This window comes from Excalfactoria chinensis, chromosome 14 (assembly GCF_039878825.1).
Source record: "Excalfactoria chinensis isolate bCotChi1 chromosome 14, bCotChi1.hap2, whole genome shotgun sequence".
Lineage (NCBI taxonomy): Eukaryota > Metazoa > Chordata > Aves > Galliformes > Phasianidae > Excalfactoria > Excalfactoria chinensis.
Genome location: NC_092838.1, coordinates 1,084,688 through 1,110,826, shown reverse-complemented (window position 1 = coordinate 1,110,826; position 26,139 = coordinate 1,084,688). Strand labels below are relative to the sequence as shown.

The 26,139-nt window shown below is 55.2% G+C and overlaps 1 protein-coding gene across 12 annotated transcripts in view; it reads left to right on the top strand.

Moving 5' to 3' along the window:
* Window positions 1-25,384, top strand: part of CAPN15 (calpain 15) — a 38,846-nt gene extending 13,462 nt beyond the window's left edge. For all 12 annotated transcript variants that reach the window (XM_072349380.1, XM_072349382.1, XM_072349383.1 and 9 more), the window contains 11 exons: window positions 14,547-16,044; window positions 18,872-19,080; window positions 19,279-19,462; window positions 20,497-20,720; window positions 21,570-21,695; window positions 21,809-21,961; window positions 22,280-22,441; window positions 22,740-22,969; window positions 23,163-23,323; window positions 23,588-23,766; window positions 23,916-25,384. In XM_072349380.1, the coding sequence (XP_072205481.1) occupies window positions 14,547-16,044; window positions 18,872-19,080; window positions 19,279-19,462; window positions 20,497-20,720; window positions 21,570-21,695; window positions 21,809-21,961; window positions 22,280-22,441; window positions 22,740-22,969; window positions 23,163-23,323; window positions 23,588-23,766; window positions 23,916-24,093 (3,304 nt within the window). In that variant the 3' untranslated portion in view covers window positions 24,094-25,384. The remainder of the gene's footprint in view (window positions 1-14,546; window positions 16,045-18,871; window positions 19,081-19,278; window positions 19,463-20,496; window positions 20,721-21,569; window positions 21,696-21,808; window positions 21,962-22,279; window positions 22,442-22,739; window positions 22,970-23,162; window positions 23,324-23,587; window positions 23,767-23,915) is intronic.
* Window positions 25,385-26,139: the final 755 nt, after the last annotated feature.

Here is a 26,139-nt window from a genome sequence, read left to right as displayed (position 1 = left end):
TCCCCACCGCCACTGCTGTGTGTCCCAGCCTGCAGGGCTGGCCATCCTGCTTGGACCTGCAGCTCTTGTGGGTGGGATCCTGCAAACAGAATCGGGCCATTCCTGCAGGATGACTCCCTCCAAGCTGCTGCTTTCTCCTCTTTTCCCCAGATGAGTTGGGGAAGGTATGGAAATGGCAGCAGACTGCCCTGGTATTCCTGTGCATGGTCAGCAGTGCCATTCAGGAGCTGGCAGTGCAAATCAGTGCTGCAGGGCAATGTTTGTGCAGCCCGGTGTGTGCTGGCTGTGCCTGCTGCTCCCCAGTCTGAGGCTGCAGCCTGCTGGAGCTGGAGAAATGACGTGAAATCCTAATTTGTAGCAGTACATTTCCTGCACAGCCAGCCTCCGCAGCGGGGCGGATGTTGGGGCAAGCACAGGAACTGCTGCTCTTTGTGCAGATAAAGGCAGTGTCCTGTTAGGAGCGGTTTGGTGAGAATTATGCTTTTCCCGTGCTGAAGGAGAGAGCTCATCCCGGCTGAGTGCTGCGTGGTTCCTGGAGACAGGAAAATAGCTGGCCATGATTCACCGAGCAGCCTCTGCGTGGGAAGGACTTGCTTTAGGCAGTGATTATGGAAGCGGGTTCAAAAGACGTGCTGAGATCAGCCGGGCTGCCAGGCATCAAAGTCCCCACGGTTCCCATGGTGAGGCTGGTGCAGCAACGGGGTGAAGCAGCAGCAGCTGCTTGGTTTCCAGAGAGAAACAGATTAATGCACTCTTCTTAAACAAGACAAAAAAGTAAATAGGAGCAGTCCAAGTAGTTGTGTTCGCCTCTTTGCATCCCTGGAGCCCTCCGGTGCAGGAAGGAAGTGGAGTACTGGGGAGTCGGTCTGAGGCTGGCCAGGAGTTCTGGGATAGACTTTGCTTTTCCTGCTGGTTTCCTGCCCCTGCCTGCAGCCACCTTCAGAGCTCCTAATGTTTGGCTGCTGAAGGCCAGCACAGAGCCAGGCCTGTTGTGGTGTGTGCCGTGCCTCTGGGATGCATGCACATCTTCCTTGTTAGGAAAACAGGGATGGGAGTGCTTCACGAGTGGGCTGCTCTTGGGGGGAGGCTTCTGTGAGGATAGGAGTGAGGGAAGAAATCAATGCTGTGTGGTGTTGGAGGTGTGCTGGAAGCTGGGAGGAAGCTGTGGTGACTCAAGAGCTGATACTGGTGGTCTCCAGCCCTGTCTGCTTGGGACATCTGAACATGGGAGCAGCAAAGGGGCCTTGGTGATGGAAGCAGCAGCCTTGTGATTTTATTTTTAAATAAACCCACGGTAGCTGTGTTTGTATTCCAGATGAATTCTGGCTTATCTGCGGGTTGTTGTGGGTACCTGCTCGGTGGGAGCATCGGGCTTGGAACCGTTTGCCAGTTCTCACCAAAGCACGTGGCAGCTGGAATGGTGCCTTGCCCCAGAAAGCATGCAGTGCTGAGGAGCTGGCAGCACGTCGTGCTGTGGCTTCCATCCCTGCCCATCCGCTTTCCACTCTGGCTGTTCCAGCAGTCCGTTTCCTCTCAAAGCCTCTTAATTGTCTAAATTGAGGCTATTTATAGCTCTGGAGCTGTAAAGAAATCAGAGGATGGCACAGAGTAGTAAAAACTTTGTCATGTGAACCCAAATGCCCCCAGTGCTGTGAGGACAAATTTCCCTTTCTCTCCTTCTGCTGCTCCTTGCCTCCAGGCCACATTCCTCATCTCTGTTTCCAGCAAGGGCAGTAAAAGCTGGGACAGGGAGAGACTGTGATAGCTGAGCCCTTTTGTTCACAAAGGTAGGGTCAGGTCCTTGTCCAGGTGCAAGGATATAGGCTCAGGTCCTTATCCTGGTGCAGGAATTGTGTAGTTTTGCTTTGGTGCTCTCAGGATGTGGCTGTGCATGCAGGAGGTTGGTATCCATCTTTGGCTATGGCCAGATCCGTGGTCCTGTCCTCTTCCCCACTTCTAGGAAGGGATCCTGGAGCTGCAGTCTTGCTGTGAAGGGACAGCCACCCATGCTGGGAGGACCTGGGAGAACACTTGGGTGTTGTATTTGGAGCAGGTTGTTCCCAGGTGTGCATATACTGGGGATGAGCTGGGAGGTGGATTGGCAGGAAGTGAATTTATTGTTCATTTTTTAAGAGTAAAAGGAGCCAAAGCAGGATGTTTTCTAGAGCAGCACTTCTGCCTTGCTCCTTTGGCTTTTCTCTTGCTGCAGAGGCAGAAGCCTGGCCAAGTGTAATCCCTTGGCCCCTGGAGAGGTGTCGTGCTTGTAGCCTGGAGTTGTTGGAGAAGCCTCTGTCCTCCTGCAGGAGCTGATGAATGGATGCGGTGACAGCAGTTGTTCAGGAGCCTGAGTGCTGCAAGGAGGGAGCTAGTGAAGGGCATGCAGTATGTGGAGCAGAGTCCCTTGAAAGAGCCAGGGAGGAGCCACACTCCCTTCCACCTGATGTTATGCAGTGTTTGTCCTGCAGGGAGATGTCCTTAAGTTAGGGCTGTGCTCCTGCTGCTCTGGGCTCGACAGTGGGGCCTGAAGGCAGGACCAACTTGCTGCCTGCTCCCAGGGAGCTCCCTGCCCCTCTGTGCTGTTCAGTGCTGCCAGCTGCCCTCTGTCTTCCAGGCTTGTTTTGGAGCTCATTCCTTCCTTCCAAACGTAGCAGGCACCAGTTGCTGCTGGATTTCCCCCCACTGGTAATTTGATCCAGTTTAACACCAGTCGCTCTGGTCTTGCGTCTCTGACTAATGTGATTCAGAAGTGGGGAGGAGAATGTGTGAAGCTGCAGTCCCTTTTAGCCTGCCTCCATCCCTGGCTGCCAGCACCGAGGTGATGCTGATTCGGTCTGGGCTTGGGGCCGGTGCTGGTGTGTGCTGGGACGAGGCAGCACATGCTGAGCAAACCCTGTGAGGCCTTTGTTTGCTCATGTGAAACTGTCTTGCTGTGTGGGACTGCCACGAATAAAAGGACGCTTGTTCAAAGGACACAGAGAGGAAAGATAAGCTGTGGTTTGATGATGTTTCAGTTTGGCAAACCGGGGCTGCAAAACAAGGGACACATCTGTCTGCTCCTGCCCAGGGGTCTGCAGCTTGCCTGAGGAGATGGCCTTATCAGCGTCTCTCCATCTCAGCAGCCTGTCCTGGGATCTCCTCTGTGCTCCATTCTGACCCTGCCTGGATACAGCAGGGCAATAGTACTGCAGCCAGCAGTGCTCTGCGTCGTCCAGCATCTTTGCCTGCAGCAGCACCAAATCCTGTGAGGGGCAGGAGCTGGAGGCCACGGAGGGGTGGTGTGAGCAGCTGATCCGAAAGAACTGCTCTTGCCTTTTGGATGGTATTTATGAGGTTACAGTAGGATGAGGAAACCAGGAGGAAACTTGAACTGAACTGTAAATGCAGCCCTTCTGGCTGGTGGTGGGATGAGCAGCAGGAGGCTCAGAGCAGTGCTTGAGATAGGGAGGAGAGTTTGGGCTGGGGGTGCTTTGGGGCTGCTGATCTGGCAGCTTGCTGGGAGCCGGAGGCACCTTGCCTGCCCTTGCACAGAGCTGCACAGCTCAGCTTTATCTCCAGACACCTGGGCTCGCGCCCTGTTTCTGGCACACAGTGTGGGGTGGTGCTGCATGCTGGAGCTTATAGGTGCAGGGAACTGAGTTTCTGCGTTTTGAGCATGGCAAGCTCACTGCAGGTGCTGGAGGCTGGCTCTTGCTGGCGCTTACTGCCTCTCAAGACGCAGAGGGCAGGTCTGCACCCACTGTCCTTCCATAGCATTCCCTAATGGCAGAGTGGGGGGAGAAGGAGGTGCAGGTGGTCACAAGCAGGATCGTTCATCTTCCTGAAGGCCTTATTTTAACCCACATTCCTTCCAAAAGTGAGACTCTGTATGTGTGTGTAGGTGCTTTTTGTCCCCTGGTTCCTTGATTCACCAGGTGCTGGTACAGCTGGTGTTGTGCCCTGTGCTGTGCTGGCACCTCCCTTCACACTTGTGCCTCCAACTGCAGCAAATGGATCCTCTTCACCTTTCCCTGCCAAGGAACCCGGGCTTCTGCCTCACCCCACAGCTGCTCTGACTGCCTGCAGAGAAGGACAAATGTGGAAACACTTGTTGCTTCTGAAATGTGAAATGTGCGTGGCTTGGAGAGCTCTGGGAGTGTTAAGGAAGAGCAGGAGCTGCCCTCTGTGCTGGGAAGCGCTGTGTCCCAGTGTGGAAATGGGTTGCTGAGCTGTGGGGAGCAGCCTCAGTGTGGCCTCAGCCGGCACTTGGTGGTGGTGTTAACCTGAAGGTTAACTGCACGAGCTCCAGCTGGGAGCATCCTCTAGATTCCAGCTGTCAAGTCACTCACTTAAGTATGCTTCATCTTTAGGAGGCAGTAAACAGTACCACAGTCTGAATTACTGAGTCCAGAGGCCTCCTGGGGGCAGTATGAATTGTAGTGACTTCCCTGGTAATTACCATCTGACTGCTGGAGCAGGGCTTGTCTCGGACATGTTGCTGGCTCAGCGGAGGTGACAGTAGCTGCAGAGTGTGGGGTGTGAGCAGGCTGTGGTGCTGTTCTGCTCCAGGCCCTTTTCGCTCCCCAAAGCCCACCCAGCACTCTGAGAAGCCAAACAGATGCTGATAACCATTCCTTCCTAAGTTCGGGCACGTGAGAAGGAGAAGTGAGCTTTGTAGGCCTGCTGCACATGGGCATTCAGATCCATTCATTTGAAGCTGCTGGTGGTGGAACTGAGGTCGTTTGCCTGCAGATGGGTGTGCAAAGTTGGAGGTCTCCTGGAGGTGCAGGAGCTCCTCTCTGACCTTAGTGGGTAGCAATGGGGTTTGTGTTTGAGCAGTGCTGGAGTGAGAAGGTAAAAGTTGGGGAGGGACAGTCGGGGTGTTCCTCCTCCTGCCCTCTCAAGATGACCCCTTGTGCCATTCTCTAGCATTTGTGTCAAGCCTGGCTGCAGCTGCTTGTGGAGATGGATGGACTTCTGTTAACCACACCGTGCGTGTGCTCCTCTGTGAAGTGAGCCCAGGTATTAGCAAGGCAAGAGGTGAAGGCTGGAGCACAGCAGCTGGGAATGCAGTATGATTTATTCTGTGGAAGTGTGAGTGATGGAAGCAGACAGCTTTGGAGCTGTGTTCTTGCTCCAGTTCTCCTCCCTCCCCTTCCTTTCATCCTCTCTTTCTTTTCCCCAACTCTTTATTTTAACAGCGCTGCACATTGCAGGATAAATCTTAGCTGAATTCATGTCTGCTGGTAAATCTCTTCCATCTCCCCACACAGGAGAAAAGTTGCATGGGGAGTAAGGGCTGTGGATGGGTCCCTGGTTTACAGTCCCATCAGCTTTTCCTGGCTCTTCCCAGCTGTGGCCCTCAGTCTGCCTAGCCTATGGGACCTGGTGTTTCAGAAGGTGGTGTGAAATAGTGCTGAACGTGGGAGAGGATGGTAGGATGAATGTGTATGTCGCTGTTGTTCAGCTGCGTGACATCTGAAATTGTTCCCTTTTCTTAAAGATGATTGTAAATGGTCTTCATCCCAACTGATGGGCTTCTTCCTCCAGACCTGGCCCATGCAGGTGCTCTTCTGATGCAGAACACCTTTATCATCTACAGGCTGTGCACAGTGTTAAGGCCCAGTATTATGGGTGCCTTCATCTTAGCCTCATCGTTGCTGTTTGTGAGGCTTCAAAGGCATTTTACAGTTTGGGTTCTTATAACCCTGGTAAGGTGTTGGAAGCTGCAGGGATGGGTCTGCTTGAGGTCAGTAGGGTTTTTTGTACTGATGAAGAAACGAAGATGCAAAAGGGAAAGGCAAAACCTGCAGAACCGCAGTGCAAAGCCCTGAGATCTGGGGGTTTGGAAGAGCTGGGATTTGTGCCGAGAAGCGCAGGGCCTGCAGTGTCTGCAGTGTCTGGGGACTGCAGGGCTCTGACAACTCCAGATGGTTGCCTCGTCCTTGCCCTGCTCTGTTCAGGGAGCGCAGGCTCCTCTGAGGCAGACTGCAAACCCTCACTTGAAAAGAAATTCCTGCATTGGCTTAAAGGTGGTTAGGGAAATGAAAACAGCAAGCAGAGCTTCCTCGTCATCCTGATTTCTTTCCTCCACAGGGATTGCTTTTGGAGTGACTGTTCAGGTATACCTCAAGTGCAGGTGGCTAAATGGGAGGAATTGGTTGTCTTTTGGTCTCAGGAGTCCGCCCATCTTGCTGAAGCTGTCCCAGCTCCTCAGAGAGAGCAGCTTCATGACTTCAGTTTCTTGCTCCTTCCCTTGCCTCTTCTCACCTGTGGCCAGGTGCTGGTGTTGGGGTACTCAGAGGTCCTGGTAGCTCACCAAGTCCCAGGTTTGGATGCTTATTTTGTTCTCTTCAGATTCTCTCCACATATACACACAAACCCTTTAATAGCTGTAATAAACCATATGCCCCTGTTATTTAAATAAAATAAATAAAGTTGGAAAAGCCTCCCAGGAACATCTGGAACTTCACCACCTGTAGAAAATTGACAATTAAAGGAGCTGTGTATGTAGTAATGGGAAGAAGAGCCCATAAAGACAGTGTCAGTGGAAAAAGAGGAGTGTCTGATTCAGTCTTTCATCTTCCTGTTAGCAGTGCTCAGATGCGACCCCAGCTGCTTTTTATTTTGGGATACAGATAAATGTATGATCCCAGAAGGGCTGGGAAAGAGCATGGGGGGGCTGTGCTGCCTAAAGTGGCTTCCCCAGCAGTCCTGGCTTAGATGAGGCACAGGCTGAGCATTGAGCAGTGGTGCAGCACATACCTTCATGTCTTCACACAGTTTGATTGCCAAGACCTGTGACTTCTGGGCTGAGAACAGTTCTCTTTTCTTGGTCTGCTTGATTTCTGTGATTGTTGCTGTTTGCAGACAGGACTGGCTTGATCCAAAGGTTTGGAAATCATTTAATTAACAAGTAATTTAGAGGATGGTGAATAATCATTGCGAGGATTTGAGAAATTCCTATTTGGTTTCTGGACTTGTTGTAGGCTTCGTGGTTGAGCACAGTCCTTGGTCTATCAGTGCCTTGTTCAGTGTCTGGATCACAGACCTCCACAGGAGGAGAATCCAGGGCTCCAAAGCAGGTGTAGATCTGCACAGTTACTTACATAGAGGTGTGTACAGTTTTAGCTGTTTCAGGCTGTGGTGGTATTTCTTAGCCTGGAGTGGCAAGGTCATTCCCAATCCTGCCCAGAACCTCCCTAGATACTTGATAGGAAGAAGCCAAGCAAGTGTTGCAAGGCAGGGAGGACACAGTTGTGTCTGCATTTGCTGGAGATCAAAGGGATGCTGGAGTTACGTTGCTGCAGGAGTTACATTGTGCTGCTACCTTGTACTCTTTTGGCTAATCTGACACTTAGCATCCCAGATCCTTCTTGCTGCAGATCTTTCACAAGTTGAAAGCTTTTATTTCCCAGCCTCCTGCACTATGGACAATCCATGGCCAACTTGTTGCTGAATGCCCCTCAGTGCTGTGTCTCATTTCTGAGGCACTCGTGCCCGAAGGTTCAACCACTTCTGAGATGAAGGGTGGAGATGTGATCCCTCCAGATGGGGGCACAGGGAGAGCTGTCTCGGTGTGTATCCAAGTGCAGCGGCCAGCACACTCTGTGCTTGCCACCCTCCAGGATGCTGGCTAAGTAGGCAGGTGTCTTTTGCAGCCTGGTTCTTGTGAGTTGCTGATCTCTCCCCGGGTGAGTGATGCATATATCATTTGACTGCCAGTACCCTCCCCTCGCTGCTCCAGCACGTAAGCCTCAGTGTGGTACACCGGGTTTGACAGAAGGAGTCAACCCTGCTGCAGGCTTTCACTGTTTGTCAGAATAAATTGCTTCTTCCTCCAGTTGCACAGAGGAGATGCTGGTTCATTTGACCTGAGCCTGAGCAGCACCCACGGCAGCTTCTCGCCCTGTTCTTTCTTCCTCTGAGCCTGCAAGGAGAGCAGAGTCTGCTGGCTGCAGGCTCCCCAAAACATGACTGATGCAGCTGATTGCAGGCTGGGAACTGGGGTCTTGTCTCATCGGTGTGTGGCTGCATGATGCTGTCCTAGCCAAACTGGTTTCCTTCCCAAAAATAGTATTTCTAGGCACTGAAGCAATTAAGGTATATTAAAGGCTAGCGATGCACGTCCTGTTTTTCTCACAAGGCAAGCCTTCCAGATTTGTATTCTGCTTTGAAGATTCTGCATGAAGAATGATGAAAGGCTGCAGCACATCAGCTCAGGGTAACACTGCCTTTATGTCTGCAGCCTTAGAAGAAGCCGGGTGTGAAGTGTGCTCCTTCCAGCTGTGTTATTTTGGATCCTTGCAACAGCCGCAGGCCTGGAACTCCAGCGCCCACTTCATCAGATGTGCTGATGCCTTCAAGGATTCTGCTCTTTTTCTCCTTTTCCCGGGTCAAACCCAGGCAGGGATTTCAGTCAAGAGGACTCTGCAAGTGATGAAGATCTTTGCAACTTCTTTCCTTCATCAGGGACAGATTTTGGTGCAGCTTACAGGAGTTTCGAGGTGTTCCTGTCTCTGCTGTGCTTCTGCCTCTGCTCATTTCCCACCTGGCTCTGGGCACTTCCTTGGGGCCTGCTGCACTGCCAGCAAAAGGTAGAGGAGCACGTTCCCTGTTCCTCTTGCATCCTTTGCAAGCAGTTGTACTTACAGTGTTGCCTTGGAAATCGTTTCTTCTTCCCTGTCCTCTCCCCAGAAACATCTTTGTTAAGACATGCAAACCCGATTCTCTGGGAATTGACTGCAAAGTAAATTGCTGGGAAAGTTGCAGTTTGAGAGCAGGTTCTGTGGTTTTGTTGGCTGCCACAACCATGTGCTGTTGAACAAACTCCATTTAGCTGGGGCCTGTATTTTTTTTCTCACACTTCTCATTGAGTAGAGTTCAATTTTCCCCCGGGAGCCTTCCTATTAAAACTCACAGCCTCTTTTCTCCCTGGCCAGTGAATCACACGTGAGCTGGCTGAGCACTTTGTGAGCTGTGTCCGGTGTAGAAGCTGAATAGAAGCTGTGCAAGAACACACACGAGATCTGCTGCAATGGGACCAAGAGATCCCAGGAACTGGAGTGTGTCATCAGCTTGGAAAACCTGTAGTGTCTACCTGAGCCTCTTGGCCCTTTGCAGGGAGCGTTGTGTGCTGCTCATGCATCTTTCAATGGCCCTGTTCACCTTCAGGTGCTCACTCTTGCAAGGTCTTTTGCTGCAGATTTCTTTTCTTCCTTCTACTTGGATAAGTGATCCTTCCCTGCCACCATTACTTCACCAAATAGAACAGATTTCTCTTGCTTCATTGCAGATTATTAGCATTGGTGGTGACTGTTTTCTGTGTCAATATAATTGCTCTGTCCAAGGAAAGCTGGGAGCTCAGACCAGGCTCCAGCTCCAGTCTTGTCCTGAAGGATCCACCTGGTGTGGATCCTGACTCTGTTGCTCTGCTATGAGCCTCTGAGAAATCATGGGTGAGCTCAGGGGCCATTTTCTTTGTGATTTTTCATTCCACAGCTGAAGAACTGTTATGGGGGAAAGTGGGAGATGAGCACAGAGGGACGGGTCCCTTCTTGTGCTTTCGTTTTCGCTGCGCTTCTCTGAGCTTGGGTGAAGGTCAGTGGAGTTGCAGCCAGTTTTATTTACTTGGCTCACTTTAGAGGACTGAGAGAGGCAGGATTTGGAAATGCTTATGCAACCTGCACTGTTTGTATGATGCTGGCACTGAGCTGGTGACACTTCTGTAGCCTTGGGGGCTTACAAGTGTGAATCAGAGGCTGTTTTTCTCTATTGATGCTCCTGTAAAAATCTGTAAATATTGAAAAGTCCCTGCTCGTAGCTTTTCTATGTTGCTCTGCCAGTACATCTGCCAAAACCTTCCCCTTGATCCAGCCCAGCTCTGCCTGGCTCTGCAGGAGGAAGGCAGCTCAGCCACCGGACTCTCCCTGCCTGTGCTGCACGGCGTGTAGGCAGGAGCCAGCAGTGCCACCCACGTGCCCTTCCAACTGCCAGAGTGATGCTGCCTGTTTCCTGACCTCCTGCAGCTGTCTTTGCACAGCCATGGCTGTCTTCTGCTGCAGTTGCTGCTGGAGGTGTGGTAGGTCCGTGTGTGAGGCTGCTCCTTTGGGTCAGTGCTGCTGGAAGGAGTTAAACAGAAAACAGCTGCATGGGAGAAATGGTTTACAGCTCACAGATAATTGAGGCAGGATTCTGTTTGTTTGTTTGTTTTGTGTGATTCTTCCTTTTTCGACCACAAACATCTAATGCCCTTTCTTGTATTTATCAAGCGGGAGGGTTTTGCTACAGTGCATTCTGTATCAGAGAACTCGGGGCTTGTGTGTTGCTGACGAGAACAATTGATTTTTATTTATTTGTTTATCTATTGCTGGAGAGAACTGAAGCAGTGAGTTGTAAGGCGTTAGCTTCTCTGGAGGAGTTTTATTTAGAGGAGCAGCCTGATCTTGGTGCTGATACAGGCTCACGCAGCCCTGCACACTGCTGGGGGCTGTGCAGCAGAGTGCTGGATATCTCGCTCCAGTGCCTGGGTCACCTCGAGTCATGCACAGTGGCAGTCTGAGCTTCTGGACAGGGCTGGCTGCCGTCTCTTGCCCTTGGAGATGCACGGCGCTTGGAGCTGGCACAGCACCAGCTCCCTGCCTGCAGGAAAGACATAACTGCAGGTTTGGGGCACTTCCCAGTCTTGCATCCTGCCCTGTTCCTTCCTGTCTTGTCCTGCTCTGGGGAGGCCTGGGGCAGTGCCTTTTGTCTCAGATGACACCTAGAGGTAACTGAGACCTCTGGCTTGTTTGATGTCTCAAACAAGTGCCAGAGCTCCTGCAAGACAAGCCCTCAGAGGAGGTCATCGCTGTCCTGAGGTGGGTTTGGAAGTGCCTTATGAATCCTTTTGCTGTCTTCTGCCCTGCTTTAGTTAGAGGAGAATTCCTGCTCCTTAGAGGGAAGCAAAGGACCAGCAATATCTCTGCAGTAACTCTCCCTTCCCTCCTAGTGACAGCCATTCTCTGCCATCTCTGTCCTCCCAAAAACAGTGTCCAGGGGGAGACAACTACATAACGTGCCCGAGCTTCTTTCTTTAGAGGCTGTCATCTTGGCTTTGGGCTTTGTGGCACTCATGGATCTGCAATGAATGGCAAACAGTAAGGTTCCCTGGGTCCTGATCACAGTGCACTGAGAGTGCCATGCTTGGTTGAGTATTTTATACAGGCTTTTTTTTTCTTCCAAGGTATTACATTTAGGCTGCTAAGGTGGGTGCAGTGCTGCTAAGGTGGTGATGCCTCGTGCCAGCTGACGTGCCACATCACAGGGTGCTGAGAGGCTGGGCACCCTTTGCTTGCATCATCGTGCTCCCTGCAAAGTGCCTCCTTCCAGGAAGGAGCCCTCCTGTGGGTGGGTGACTTTGCAGGTCACTGCCGAGTGGGTTTTGTGAGGAGAACCCCTCTGCTGCAGGGCACTCAGGGAGGTGGCAGGCAATGTTTATCTCAGTTGCATCTTCTGGGGCTGGAGAGCATGTGTGTTATCATACAGCAGATGGGTTTAGGGAAGAGATGGCGGAGACAACTGTATTTTCTCACACAGACTTGTTGCCTGCCAGGAAACGAGCCAGCCAGACTTTACAGGGAAGAGACCCCAGGCAAGCTGTTGAAGGTTCCTCCTTCACCCAGCAACTTTATGCAAGGTAAACAGAACCAGGGGGTGGTGGCTGCTGCCAGGCACTCTGAGCATAGGTATGAGGTCTGCTACATGGGGGTAGGCCAAGGGCCAGCACCCAGCATTGCCTGTTCAGTTCTGCACCTGCTTTCACCTTGGGACCCTGTGTTTATCATGGTGCTCCAGGCAGGGAGCAGGATTGTTCTGCGCAGAAACAGGCTGCAGTTGTGCACTGCCTGTTGTCCAGGCTGATGCACCAGTTTGGAGACAGAACTGGGCTGGGGGTGGCCCAGGATGCCTGCCCATGTCCCCTTCCATTTCTCTGCATCTCCTACTAGACTGCATGGATAGCTGTGTGGTTGCTGTGCCTGGTGGCAAGATGTGACAGCCTCCTGAGGACAAGAAGACAGGGACGTCCCTACCAGCTTGCCATGCTGCTGGTCCTTCTGCTGCCAGGAAAGTCACAGACCCATGAAGGAGCAGCAAAACAAGAGCTGGCCAAAGGCAAGCTTTGCTGGGTGCTGTCAGACTCAAGCAGATTGAAATCCCAGAGGTGAGCTGGCTGGTGTTCCTGGAGTAGGCGGCATGGAAGGGCAGAGGGGGGACCAGGACAGGGACAGCAGTGGCAGGGAGGGCAGCAGCTCTCTGGCTGCTGTCAGAACTTGGGACAGAGCGCAGGCAGTGCAGCAGCAGGGCAGAGCCCTGCAGTGTCCTGGCTGCTGCATCCCTTCTGCTGCCTGGAGCTTGCATTGCCTGCCTGGCCAAGGGAGGCTGTGCTGCCTTCCCTAGCCTGCAGCTCCTTGCCGGAAGCACATCAGGCACTCCTGACTCATCCCACTGTCCCCTCGTGTCTTGTTGGGTATCCTGGTTTTTCCCTTCTCTCTACTGACAGAGGAAAGGGGTGATTTCTTTCTGTTGTCCTCTGCACAGTGGGAGGAGCAGTGGCTGAAGGGTCTCAACCTGCGGTAAGCAGTGCGGCATGTGCGGTTAGGGGTTGGGTTTTGAGCCCATGCTTCTCCAGCACGGGATGCTACAGGATGGATGTGGATGGCACGGGTTGCTGGCAGCCTTTGCTTTCCTTTTGCTGATGTCTGTGGTTTGATGAGCCTTATCCAGTAAGACAAATGGATGTGACAGGATCACGGTGCCCTTCATGGCCCCTTTTGCTTCCCTGCCTCTGCTGGAGCTGGTCGCACAGCTCCTTCCCTTTCTCTGTTTGAAGACTGGTTTCCCTTTCAGACATTTGTGGGCAGACAGGGAGAGACTGTGCTCGTGGCTGTAGAACTTCAGGCAGAAAAATCAATGTTTATATTTCTTTTAGCTGGGAAAGATTCTTGAAAGAACTCCAACAAATAAATGCCTTGTAAAGTTCAAACTGTGAAGGCACGGTATATGAACCCAAATGAATTTTCGAGCTCTCTCTTGAAATAAAATGGATTTTTTTGGGTTCTGGCTCTATTTAGAGAAATGTTTGATTAAAGAAGGGATTTGAAGGTTGCATCTGATCTCCTTGTGAGGGAGAGCTGTTCTGCTACTAGCAGCGAGATGTGGTTGGGAAATGTGGTTGGATGCTGCTGGGATGCTCCTGGGAGAGCAGCCCCTGTACCCAGCCGTGGAGGGTGGCTTTTGCTGTGTGTTCTGTCCCCTCAAGGTCCTGCTGCTGCAATGCAATCAGCTCGACTGCCTTGGGAAGCTGTTTGTGCAGGTGCTGCTGTTGGGATGCTGAAGGGCAGCCAGCACCGTGCTCCCTCTGTGGACTGCATGAGCATCCCAGAGCTTTCTCTACGTGTCCTCTGTGGTACAACACGTTTTCTCTCCCTTCTTTGTTACAGTCTGTGCTGTGCGGGTGGTGAGCCCACTGATGCAGGCTGCTGGCTCCTTGCTCTGGGGCAGCCTGAAGTCAGTGTTCCCAGGAAGAGCTGAAGGTGCAGGGTGAGCTTGGAGGCTCTGCGTTACCTGGTTTGGAGTGCACAGGGGGAGGGCTCTGGTGCTTCGCATTTACCTGCGGGAGAACTATTTGGCCTTTGTACAAAGGAGAAGGAAGCAGGAAACTGTTTCAGCCCAGCATGGTTGGACACTTCAGGAAGTGACCCAGAGCAGGAGACAAAGGGCACTTAAAGTGCTGCTGTTCTTCCAATTTCTCATTAGCACGTGTGCAATCGGGGCATCGCCTTCCTGAAAGCACCAGGAGAGCCACAGTGAGAAGAGCTGATCTCTGTGAGCCCGGGGGCTACCATTGCCTTTGGTGTGTGTTGGATTTATTCCTACATTCAGGTGTCAGGCTTTTTCCTGCAGGTCTGGAGGCTAAAACCAAGGGCTGCCAGGGTCTGGGGCCTCTCCACTATCCAGGTAAGCAGGGCTGTGGCTGGGGCACGGTGCCCCTCAGAGTCTACTGGACACAAAGACCTGCTGCTGCCTGAACTGGGGGGAGCTGGGAACTGCTGAGTCCCTGGAACTGATTCCAGCAGAGGTGATAGATAACTGAAGTGAGCCTGGAGAAAAGGAGAGCAGAAAATGCAACAGAGGTGGACTGGAGAGGCTCTGAAAGAGGAATGATCTGATGCTGGGAGCAGAAAAGCGGGCTAGGTGTTGCCCAAGGGAGGCATGAGCAGTTCTCAAGTGTGAGTTCCCATGCTGGTCAGGTGCCCTGTACTCCTCCCTCATGCAGCAGAGGGCTCACTGGGGTTATGGACTGCTTTCTGTGCCCTTCCTGAGGTGTTTTGGGTGGAAGCTGGCACACTGCTGTGCACTTGCAGAATTATGTTGTCAGTGCCAGAGAAACGAGTTCCTGGAGAGCAATGGCTGGATTACGGCTTGTTTCCTTCCTGGAAGCAGGGTTCTCCCTGTACCAGCCTGGAGAACACCTGGCGCCCCCGTGTACTTGCTGGCCCTTTGCTGACTCTACCTTTGCTCTCTTCCAGCCACTCCCACTCTCCCAGCTCCATGGCTGCCGTGCACGAGTGGTCCTGCACCCGCTGCACCTTCCTGAACCCCGTGGGCCAACGGCAGTGCTCCATATGTGAAGCCCCGCGCCAGAAGCCGGACCTCAACCACATCCTGCGGCTCAGTGTGGAGGAGCAGAAGTGGCCCTGTGCCCGCTGCACCTTCAAGAACTTTTTGGGCAAAGAAACCTGCGAAATGTGCGGCTTCACTCCAGAGCCAGGGCCCAGCGGCTCTCCCCTGCCTGTCATCAATGGCATCCTGCCCAAGCCTGCAGTGCTGGTGGAGCCCAAGGGCACAGCCAAGGAGGAGGCTGCCAAGGTGGAAAGCAGCAGTGAGGATTCAGAGGGGAAGAGTCCCGATGAAGCGGAGCTGGAGAGCGGCTGGGCTTGCCAGCGCTGCACGCTGCACAACACTCCGGTGGCCAACTCGTGCTCGGCCTGCGGCGGGCCACGCAAACTCTCCTTGCCCAAAATCCCACCTGAGGCGCTGGTCGTCCCTGAGGTCATCACCCCTGCTGGCTTCCACATGGCCCCCTCCACCCCGCAGTCTTTAGTCCCCACAGAGATCTCCGATGGTGACGCTGCGGCCACTCAGGGCCCGGTGGCGATGGAACAAGAGGCACAGAAGATGCCGGCCTTCAGCCCCTTCTCCCCTGGGCTGCAGAACAACCCAGTGCCCCGCAGCCGGCGCGAGGTCCCCCCCCAGCTGCAGATGCCAGGTCCCGAAGCACCGCAGCCCGGGGCTCAGGGCACTGCGGGGCAGAAGGGCTCCCCACAGGGCCAGGCCAGGGCCGCGCCGGCTGCCCGCCTCCAGGAGCTGCTGTCCAACAAGCGGCTGAGCGTGCTGGAGGAGGAGATGGATGTCAGCCTGTCCCACTGGAAGTGCAGCACCTGCTCCCTGCTCAACTCTGCCGGGGCCGGTAAATGCGAGGCCTGCAGCACCCAGAAAGGCAGCGACACCATCAATTTGGTGGGAGACTCGGTGAGATTCACCCCCTGTAGCCCCTCCAGTCCCGACTTCACCACCTGGTCCTGCTCTAAGTGCACACTCAAGAACCCAACCTTGGCCCAGAAATGCAAAGTCTGCGGTTCCTCCAAGCTGCACGGCTTCCAGGAGCACAGCCCACAGGGTGAGCCGTCCCCCCGCTGCCCTGAGTGCGGGGCTGGCGAGAAGGGCAGCTGCTCCTCCTGTGGCACCAAGGCACCCTCTGCCCGCAAGGTCGCCCGCCTCTTCCCATCCCAGCTGCCTGGCACTCAGGACCGGCCGGGCCAGTGGGCTTGTCCTGCGTGCACCCTGCTCAATGAGCTGAAAGCCAAGCACTGCGTGGCCTGCCATACCCCGCAGCAGTACGTGGCTCAGCGCAAGGGACTCAAGCCCCTCAAAAGGAGGGAGAGCATGCATGTGGAAAAGAGGAGGCAGACAGATGAAGGAGAGGCCAAGGCCCTGTGGGAGAACATTGTGACCTTCTGCAGGGAGGTGAGTGTGAGCTGAGCTCCTCTTGCTTCTGATCACGCTTGGAGAGTGCCCTTGCCACTCCTGCCCCATGAGTCTGGGATGTGGCTTTGCACAAGCAAGCTGTCTCTTTGACTTTGAGCCCTGGGGTTGCAGAAACATTCACCTGCAATGGATGCATGCTGGGTAGTAGCACTGAAATGTGTAGTATTTTGAATCAGTGCAAGGTAATTTCTAGGGTGAAGGGCCCTTCCAAGGTACCTACCTGGTTCACTCTCTGTCCAAAGGTGAGGAAGTCTGAGCATGAACTCTGGCTCGTAACAATACTTCAAATCAGTGGGAGGGAACAATCAGTGCTAAAGGAGACATTCCTGGGTGATTGGTCCAATTCTTGTCTGCCCAGAAGCGAAGGCTGGGAAGGAGTGCATGCAGGTTTGCTGGTGGCCCCAGTGTTTCTGGGCAGCAGCTGCAGTGCAGGTGCAGGAAATCAGGATGCTGCACTGGCAGGAGTGTGAGCAGAGGGCACTGTTACCTCTGCAGCTGTGTGTGAGCCTGGGGTTCCAAGGGCTTCCAAAATCCTGCCTTTGTGGCATTGTTTGTCTGTCCTGGGGCTCCTCAGCCTGCAATTATGTTTGTAAATATGCAGCTGTAAGTACCTCACCACATTTGGGGAAGGACAGCAGAGGCTGAGCTTTGTCCTGACTCCAGGTGAGGGTCTCGAAGCGTGTGTGCTTCCCTTGCACTGTGCGCTATCTGTCTTAATCTGTTGGGTCTCAGTCTCAAACAGCAGTCTCACAGCCCTGTTTTTCCCTTGAGTGGCATAAGATGCTCCTGCAAATGCTGTTCTTTCTCTGCCCTCCTTCTGGGGTAAGCCTCCAGCTTCTGTGGACCAGATGGAAAGGGAATTGCAGTCCCATTCTGACGCAGAGACAAGGTTCTTCCTGCTTGGGCCAAAGAGTGCCTCCATGCCCGTGTCTGTGCTGCACAGACTGGTGATCATGGAGTTGTTTGACCTGGGAAGGAGACCACTGAAACTGGTTCTGTTTTGGGGTTGTTTCTGTTTTAATTGCTGTGTGTCCTTCCTTAATAGACCTGGGTATCTTTATAGCAGAGAGACCTTGATTCTACAAGTGAACTGTCTCTTTTGTAGGCAGGGAGCACCTGCTACGTCCAGTAGAATCAGGCCTGAATTAGGTGGGATGGCCAGGCTGAATTAGCAGCTCTCCACTGCTAAAAGGGGAAGGAGTCTTCCTCACCTCATCCTGCACAGCTGTCCACAGGAACCTGGGCTAAGCTCATCCAGCTCCCCAGCCTGTCAGTGGGGATCAGTGTGGGCTGGCTGGCACGTGGAGCTCCCACAGTGGTGGGATGGTGCTGCTCCCGGGCTCCTGCTCTCTCTTCTCCCTTTGTGTCTGTAACTTCTCACAGCAGCCCAAGCAGCTCCCCCTAGCCAAGCTGGGATGTCAGGCAGCCTCAGAGCTTCCTCCTGGCTGCTGTGTGTCAGCACTGGAGGGGAGCATCAACTGGCCAAACCTTCTGCCCGCTGCCCATGAGGGGCACCTTGCCTTGCAGGAGGGATTTCTGCCTCTTCTGCTATTCCAGTGTTGCCTTTCTCAGCTCTTTCTCAGTGCCCAAGCCCCATTTTTAGCTTTATCTTTTCACGTTCAAGATGGGCTGACCTCTGCCCCTCTGCACAGGGCTGCTGCTTCCTGCCCTGTGCTGTCCCCTCTCTTGCTCATCCCCCCTGTCTCGTGCTTTTCCTCTCCTCTGATTCAGTGTCCTTCCCCTTTCTGCATAACGGCTCGTGTCAGCAGTGCAGCGTGTTCTGCAGAGCCAGAAACATGACCCAGGACTCTGCTGTCTGTGCCTGCTCTGGCACCTCTGCCTGCAGAACTGTTCTGTTTACAGTCTTATCCCCTTGCAGGACAAACAAGCAGAGTTCCTTGTCTGGCACCGTCTAGGAGCAGACTCTCTGCTGCCCTGGCCTGGCAAAGAGTCCACCAAATGTCCTATGCAGCCAATGCTCCCCAGTCTGTCACAGCACAGGGTTTGGTGGCGTTAGGATGCTTGTGCTTTGAAATGTGCAGGGCCAGCTGCACTGTGAGCGTGGATCAGATGCTCTCCTTGAGAATGTGAATCCTGGGGTGTCCTCCTTGGCCTGTACTGGTGTTTGAATGGTGACAATTAGCTGCAAAACACCCTTCTGCAAAACGGGAGCACTAATTGAGGCATTGTGTAGAAAGGGTTCACATCAGTGAGCTAGAACTGCAGAGGAAGGACAAATACCGACTTGTTGTGTATAAAAGCTCATTTAAAGCAGAAAGAATTTAATTTCATTTAATTAACAGTAACAAATCCTGGTTCTTACTTCACCCCGTGTTAAAGTGTCTGGAAAAGCCATTCTCCTCCCCTCAGAGAAATTCTGGGCTTCCATCCTACATCTGCAACTGATACCTACAGGATCATCTGCCTTTCGGTGCATCCTGTTTTATTTTATGCTTTTTATTCTGTGATTATCTGCAGCTCGAGGCTGGGGCTGCAGAGCCAGGACAGCTTAGCATGGGGCTCGTGCTGGGGAGTCTTGATTGCCAGATGCTCCCTGCAGGCCTGCTGCTCGCCTGCTTCACTGCTTGTAGAGGCAGCCAAGGTTCCCCGCCGTCCGACTTTTAGCACCGGTGTGAGGTGTGAGACATTCCCTGCCCAGAAGGTTCCTGTAAAGCAGATAAAGGCAGATTTGGGCTACAGCTGGGAGCCCTGAGGAGGGAACAGGCTTGTGGCCTTCCGATCTGGAGGCCCCGGGAGCTGCGTGGGCCGCACACGCTCATTCTGTTGTTGCCTTTTGCTCTTGCAGAACAAAGTCAATTTTGTAGATGACAGTTTCCACCCTGGGCCCAAGTCTGTGGGATTCCCGGAAGGTGACAGCGTGCAGCAGAGGGTGAAGCAGTGGTTGCGACCCCACGAAATCAACTGTAACATCTTCAAAGACCGATCGGTGAAGTGGTCGGTGTTCCGGACCCCCAGACCCTCAGATATCCTTCAGGGACTGCTGGGAAACTGCTGGTAAGGAGGAGTTGAGCTGGGTGACTCCTGCTGCTCCTTCCCCCATCACCCAGGTTGGGCTCAGACCCCTCAGCCTTACCCAAGCTCACTTCTGTGGGGCCTGTCCTTTGCTTCACCCCTTCCCAAGCACTCCCATTTACTGGCCGTTGCCCCGTGCTGCTCATCCAACCCCACTGAGTGCATCCCCATCCCCTGCAGGTTCCTGAGCGCCCTGGCCGTGCTGGCTGAGCGACCAGAGCTGGTGGAAAGGGTGATGATCACACGGACGCTGTGCCCTGAGGGCGCCTACCAGGTGCGGCTCTGCAAGGATGGCACGTGGACCACAGTGCTGGTGGACGACATGCTGCCCTGCGACGAGTGCGGGTACCTGCTCTTCTCACAGGTCAGCAGCTCCGGTGCCCACAGGGGGGCTGGGAGGGGTGGGCAGCACTCTGGGGAAAGGAGCTTGTCCCCGGTTGTCTGTGCTGTAGTTCACATGGGGCACCTGCTGAGAGCTGCATTGGGAGGGCTGATGGATGCTGTTTGCTGCACCCTGATGTCAGCTGAGCTCTTTGAGGCCGTTGTGTAAACCCAATGTAGATCCCATTTAGTATTTTCCAGGCTGTGATGGACAAGTTTCTTTGCGGTTGTTTTTGCATCACTCCTCTCTGCATTGCAGGTCAATTCACTGGTATGGGAGGACATCTTTACAGGCATGGCAAAAGGAAAATATTTCTGCGTGCTTTTGCACCAAGGGGGCAGAGAGGGGCTGAGCAAAAGCTGTTTCTTTGCTCTGCAGGAAGGTCTGGCAGCTTGGCTTTGCCAGGGAGGGGCCGTGGTGAGGGGGGATTGCACAGAGCAGCCTGTTTGGAGCCAGTGCCCGGTGGCTCTGAGCACACTCAGGTGGCATCTGCTAGGATGAATGAAGCTCCCTGAGCCTCTCCGGGACGTCATTGCACATTCTGCCCTTCTTGCCAGGCCCAGGGGCACTTGCTGGGATCATTTCCATGAAGGAGACTGAGAACGTCTTTATTGAAACTCAGACTGCAGAATCTGTCAACCAAACCGTGCTGGAGACAGGGAGCTGGGACTGCTGGCTTTGACTTTGTTCTGCAAATCCAAATCCTGCTTTACAATACACACAGCTCCAAGCGTGCACAGTGAAGCACTGTGGGGGAACAAGGCTTGGAGATGAGCGCTCAGGGAAGCTGCATGCTGGTGCAGCTCACAAAGTCCCCAGCCTCAGCTGCACTCAACATCTCCCTCAGTGTGGAAGTGTCTGGCATTGGCCCTTATGGTGGACAGGATCCAGGCAGATGCAATTCTTTGTTTTCAGTGTGGAATTTGCCTTTCTGGCAGAGCTGGATGAGCAGGGCTTTGTGAGTGCTTGTCCGTCCCCTGCTCAGGGTGGCTCATGATGTCTTTCTCTTTCCCCAGGCCCAGAGGAAGCAGCTGTGGGTCGCGCTCATTGAGAAGGCCCTGGCCAAGCTTCATGGTTCGTACTTTGCCCTCCAGGCAGGGCGTGCTATTGAAGGCCTGGCTACACTAACCGGTGCCCCCTGCGAGAGCCTGATGCTGCAGGTCAGCTCCACTAACCCTCGCGAGGAGCCCATTGACACTGACCTCATCTGGGCCAAAATGCTGAGTTCTAAGGAGGCTGGGTAAGACGAGGCAGGAGGGGCCCTGGCAGGAGTATGGAAGCTTGGAGAGGGGGCTGAGGGGGGCAACTCTCATCTGCAGAGGCTCATAGGAGGGGGTTTAGTGCCCTGCTTGGGGTGGGGCCTTCCATGCTTGGTATTCACCTAAACTGGACAGAGCCTCCCTGCTGTGAAGTGGTTTTTCCTTTGTTTAATTTTCATATGAAATTAAAATCCTGGTGAACTATGTGCTGTCTCCCAGAGGTTTAGATGGCCAGCATGGAGCCTTTGGGTTTGCTTTGCCCACATGCAGCATTGGAGTCACAGCTTTTGCCATACGGGCTGATGCATCCCAGCACATGGTGTCCCTCCAACCTGGTTGGTACAGCCCCCCCATCCCAGATGTTTTGTCCTCACCACCACAGAGCAGCATGCAGTCAGCTGTACTATTTGGCTCTCCACTTGGCCCAGTCTGTGGCAGGACCACAGGGCCTAGCAGGAAATGTGTGACGTTTGGAAACAGGCAGAGCATCCAGGGCTGCAAGTGGGAAGCAATGGGATCGGGCAGGGTAGGATGGGTCTGCACTGTCTGGTGTGATTTGAAACCAAAGGCTCTGCTCTGAGGGCGCTGCTCAGAGAAGCTCATCATGGAGCCTGGGCTCAGCACAAACCCCAGCAAACAGAGGAAGCTTGCTTCTGCCCAGGCAAAGCTGTGCTCAGCAGGACCAGGGCCTTGCTCCATGCAGGTTTGCTTGTGGTTGCAGAGGGATGTATGAGAGCCTGCTGGGGAGAGCCTGTCCTGTGCCTCAAGCAGTGGATACGAGCTTCCATCACGCCTTGCAGGACACCAAGCATTCTGCTGTCCCCCTGCAGGTTCCTCATGGGTGCATCCTGTGGTGGGGGCAATATGAAAGTGGATGATGTGGCCTATGAGAGCATGGGGCTCCGTCCGCGGCACGCGTACTCCATCCTGGACGTGCGGGATGTCCAAGGCTTCAGGTGAGTTCAGGGCAGAGGCTGGTGTAACACAGCACGTGTCCTGCCAGCAGAAAACCTTGGGGATGAGTCCCCTTTCTCCTGATTGTCTGACCCCATTGGTCCCTGTCCCGTAGGTTACTGCGGCTCCGAAACCCGTGGGGTCGCTTCTCTTGGAATGGCAGCTGGTCTGACGAGTGGCCCCACTGGCCTGTTTCCCTGCGCCACGACCTGATGCCCCACGGCAGCAGTGAGGGGGTCTTCTGGATGGAGTACAGCGACTTCATTAAGTACGGTAGCACCCAGGGTACAGAGGCAGTGAGGGTGGGAGCAGGCAATGTAACAGGGGGGACCAAGGGGCGAAACTGCCGCATTTAGGAACCTCTTTGCTCAGAGGAGGCAAAGCCCCAAAAAGCACAGAGTAACGGGCAGCAGTGGAACAGAAAATGGAACACAGAGGCAAAATGGGGCAGGCATCACTCTCTGGGTGTGGGCGATGTTGCAGTGCCTGCAGCTCTGGGCTGTGTGACCTGTAGCATGCTGGGGAGTGGGACAGAGCAGTGCACACCCAGAGGACCCTGCAGGCACTGATTCCAACTTCCCCACAGGTATTTTGACTCCGTGGATATCTGCAAGCTCCATTCAGACTGGCATGAGGTGCGTGTGCAGGGCATGTTCCCCAACAAGGCCAATGGACCAGTGACGGTGACATCGCTGACCGTGTTGGAACGTGCTGCCCTGGAGTTTGCCCTCTTCCAGGAGGGCAGCAGGTGAGCTGGGGCAGTACGAGGGCTGCAGGAAGTGACCAGCGCAGGGAGAAACGCTCAGGGCTGTCCCTGTCATACCTCCTCCTCACCCCATGCTGTCCCTTGGGCTTGTAGTGCTCGGGGATGAGCCTCCTTTGGCATTTCTCCGATCCCCATGGCTCGTGTTTCAGCCAGAACCAAAGCCTGGACACCAGTTCCTGGAGCAGCCCCCAGTGCAGTGGAAGGACTCTGCACCCATGGCCTCTGCACTCTGTGGGGAAGCTCTCTGGTGACGTGTGACCCTTCCCCCATCCTGGCACAGGCGGTCGGACGCTGTGGACAGCCACTTGCTGGATCTGTGCATCATGGTTTTCCGGGCCACCTTCACCAGCGGCAACAAGCTGAGCCTTGGCCGCCTGATGGCTCACAGCAAACGGGCTGTCAAGAAGTTTGTCAACTGCGACGTGATGCTGGAGCCGGGCGAGTACGCCGTCGTGTGCTGTGCCTTCAATCACTGGAGCGCTGCGCTGGCGGGCCCCACTGCCGCCCAGGGTAAGGGAATGGGTGCCCTCCATGTGGCGCTGCTGGGGGAGGCATTGCGGGAGGCAACGGTGAGGTGCCCTCGATCCTCGCTGTAGGAGATGTGCTGGGAATGGAGGTTGCCCATATGTGCAGCACCCCAGAGATTCATTCCCTGGTCTTGTGAAGCTTTGGGGCAGTTTCACCGATGTCCCTTTCTGTGCAGCATCCAGTCCCACCAGCAGCCGGCCGGTCACCGATTATTCCAGCTACATCCTGGCCATCTACAGCTCCCGCCTGGTGATGGTGGAGCAGGTGGAGGCGCAGCCCACCACGCTGGCAGATGCCATCATCCTGCTGACTGAGAACAAGGGCGAACGCCACGAGGTGAGAGCAGTGGCACGGGGTGGGACAGCAATGCCAGCAGGAGCCCAGACCCTGCCTTTGCCACATCCTCTGTCTGGCAGGAGCCAACCCAGCCCTGGCTGCCCCCAGGCCCTCCCTGCCCCCACGGGTGCGCATCATTTCCACTCCCTGGTGCAGCATGGGGTGCCTCATGGGTGGGCAGCACTCAATGTAAGAGGGTGATGCTGCACGTAGACACAGGGCTGCCTGCAGGGTTCACACTGCTGACCATGCCTCTTGCTGCAGGGCCGTGAGGGGATGACGTGCTACTACTTGACGCACGGCTGGGCAGGGCTCATCGTGGTGGTGGAGAACCGGCACCCCAAGTCCTACCTGCACGTCCAGTGTGACTGCACCGACAGCTTCAACGTCGTCTCCACGCGCGGCAGCCTCAAAACACAGGACAGCGTCCCTCCCCTGCACAGGTCTGGGGTAGGCAAGGGAGGGAGGAGCGGGTGGGTGTGGGGCAGGAGGTGATGGCACCCCCGGGGTGCTGGGCCAAGGCAGAGCCTGGTGTTGATGGAGAGCCGTGCTTCGCCCCGTGGCTGAGCTCTGAGCCCCGCTGTCTCCACAGGCAGGTGCTGGTGATCCTCTCCCAGCTGGAGGGTAACGCCGGCTTCTCCATCACGCACCGCCTGGCGCACCGCAAAGCCACCCAGGCCTTCCTCAACGACTGGATGTCCACAAAAGGCACCCACAACCCGCTGCTCACACCCGACGTCGCCGGACTCCACGGACCCCGACCTCTATGACGAAGCGCCGCTCCTGCCCCGCTCCTCTCTCCCGTTGCTTTCACCGAGCCTCCAGCCCAGGGTCTCCCCCCGTGCTGCCAGCACTGAGCCGTGGGGCAGGGCCGGAGCGTGGCACCGAGCACTTTGCCCTGTGCCGCAGGGCTGGGGCAAACTCTCAGGGCCGGGACCAGCTCTGCCCGCTGCCCCCCTACGCACTTTACGAGGAGCAGTTGGGGGGCACGGGGCCATCTCAGGATCCCACCCGCTCTGGGCGCACAGCGTGGTAGCAGGGGGCTGCAGGAGACGGGGGGGCTGGAGGTTGCTGTCAGCATCCCGCCCAGGCACCACGCTCAGGGCTCTGCCCCGTCCTGCGGCACCAGGGCCGCTCCAAACAAAGAAGAATATACCTCTGACGTCTGTCCGTCTGTGTGACCCTCTGTCTTGTCCCCTCTGTTGTCTGCTGCCAGGACCGAGTGGGCACCGAGGTACCGTAGCCGGGGCTGCTGGGGTTGTCCCCATGTGTTGGGGTCGGGATGGATTTGGCGCAGGGTTGTTGCAGAAAGCTGCTGCTGTTGGTTTTCACCACACTCTGGGGCAAAACGAGGGCGCAGACCTCGGCTCCAGGGTGGGGAGCAGGGCTGTGGGGTGCTGCTCCGTCCCCCCCAGCCCATCGCAGTGTTACTATGCAAAGGCAGCCGCTGGAAGCAGCGCCTGGAGAGAAGCCATGCGTCCCCTCCCCGCGCCCTGTGGGGTGCATGGGGCAGTGGGGACAGAGCCGGGCTCAGCTCCCGCAGCGTGGCTTTATGGGGAGAAGGGCAGGGATTCTGTGGGCCGATGGGGAACCCCATCCATCGGAGGGACGGCGGTCAGCACAAGGCAAAGGCCAAGAGCTGTGGGGGGTCACTGGGGTTCCGTGTTGGGGTGACCCTGCGGCTGGCTGGGTGTGTGTGTGTGTGGGTGAGTTCTGGGGGCACTGCAGCAGTGGGTTGTGTGGCTGTGGGGTTTGTCCCTCTGTCCCTCCTGGCCCCGGGGGCTGCTGAGCCAAGCTCTGTCTGTGTGTTCTGTTTGTCGCTCTGTTCTCTCTTCCCCCGCACCTTCCTCCTCCTCGGGATGATTTGTCCTTCACTTTTTCTCTCTTGTCTTTCTGAGCTGTGAATATTTTTAACCCTGTAAATACTGTCCAGCTCTTAAGAAACATAGGATATTTTATCAATTGTAAATCAGATCAGTAATCCCTGTATGATATGAATTATCCATGGGTGGTTTTCAAACTCAGGTTCTGACGGACCAAATAAAGTTTTGTTTTTTACTGAAGCTCCCTGCTTCCATCGCGGCTCTGGGGACGCTGCGGGGAGGTGACGGCCACCGCCTGGCTTGGGGAGCAGGGCTGTGGGCACCTGTGCTGCCGTAGTGCTGCATAGAGGGGTGGTTGGGCTGGGGAAGCTCCGGAGATCCGTGTCTGACTTTGGGTGCCGAGGGACCGAGGGGGAGATGTTGCACAACCGGAGCCGCAGCGGCCGGGAGGTGGCAGCCGCTGCCTGCGGTGCCGCTCCTACCGACCCGACGGCACCGCGCGGAGGATGGGGGCTGAATGGGGGCTGAATGGGGGCGGTGGGGGTGGGCACGGGGATGGGGACGGGGACGGGGACGGCTTCTCCACCGCGGCCCCCACCGGGGCACGGCTCAGCTCCCCCCGCCCGGGGCCGAGGCCGGCTGGCGCGGAGCTTTCCGGCTGAGCGGAGGCGGCCGGCTGCGTGCCAGCCCCATCTCGCCCCGGGTGGGCACCTTGAGAGACCAGTAGGGAGAGACAGAAGGAGAGGATTTCTGTCTTTCTTAGAGCAACTTGTAATAGATTTTCCGGGCGAAACATCTTTGCATTCAGGAGGCCCTGTCACAAGCCATCAGCCTCAGCCGGGGAGAAACAGATGGGGAGTTAATTTTGGTGGGGAGGGCACTGCCTCTCTCCTTTGCTCTCTCCTCTCTCAGTCTGTTCGGGGATGGAAACGTGATGGCAGAGGCAGGTTTAACCCCTGCGTCCCCGCAGCCCCGCGCCCAGCCGGCAGCCCC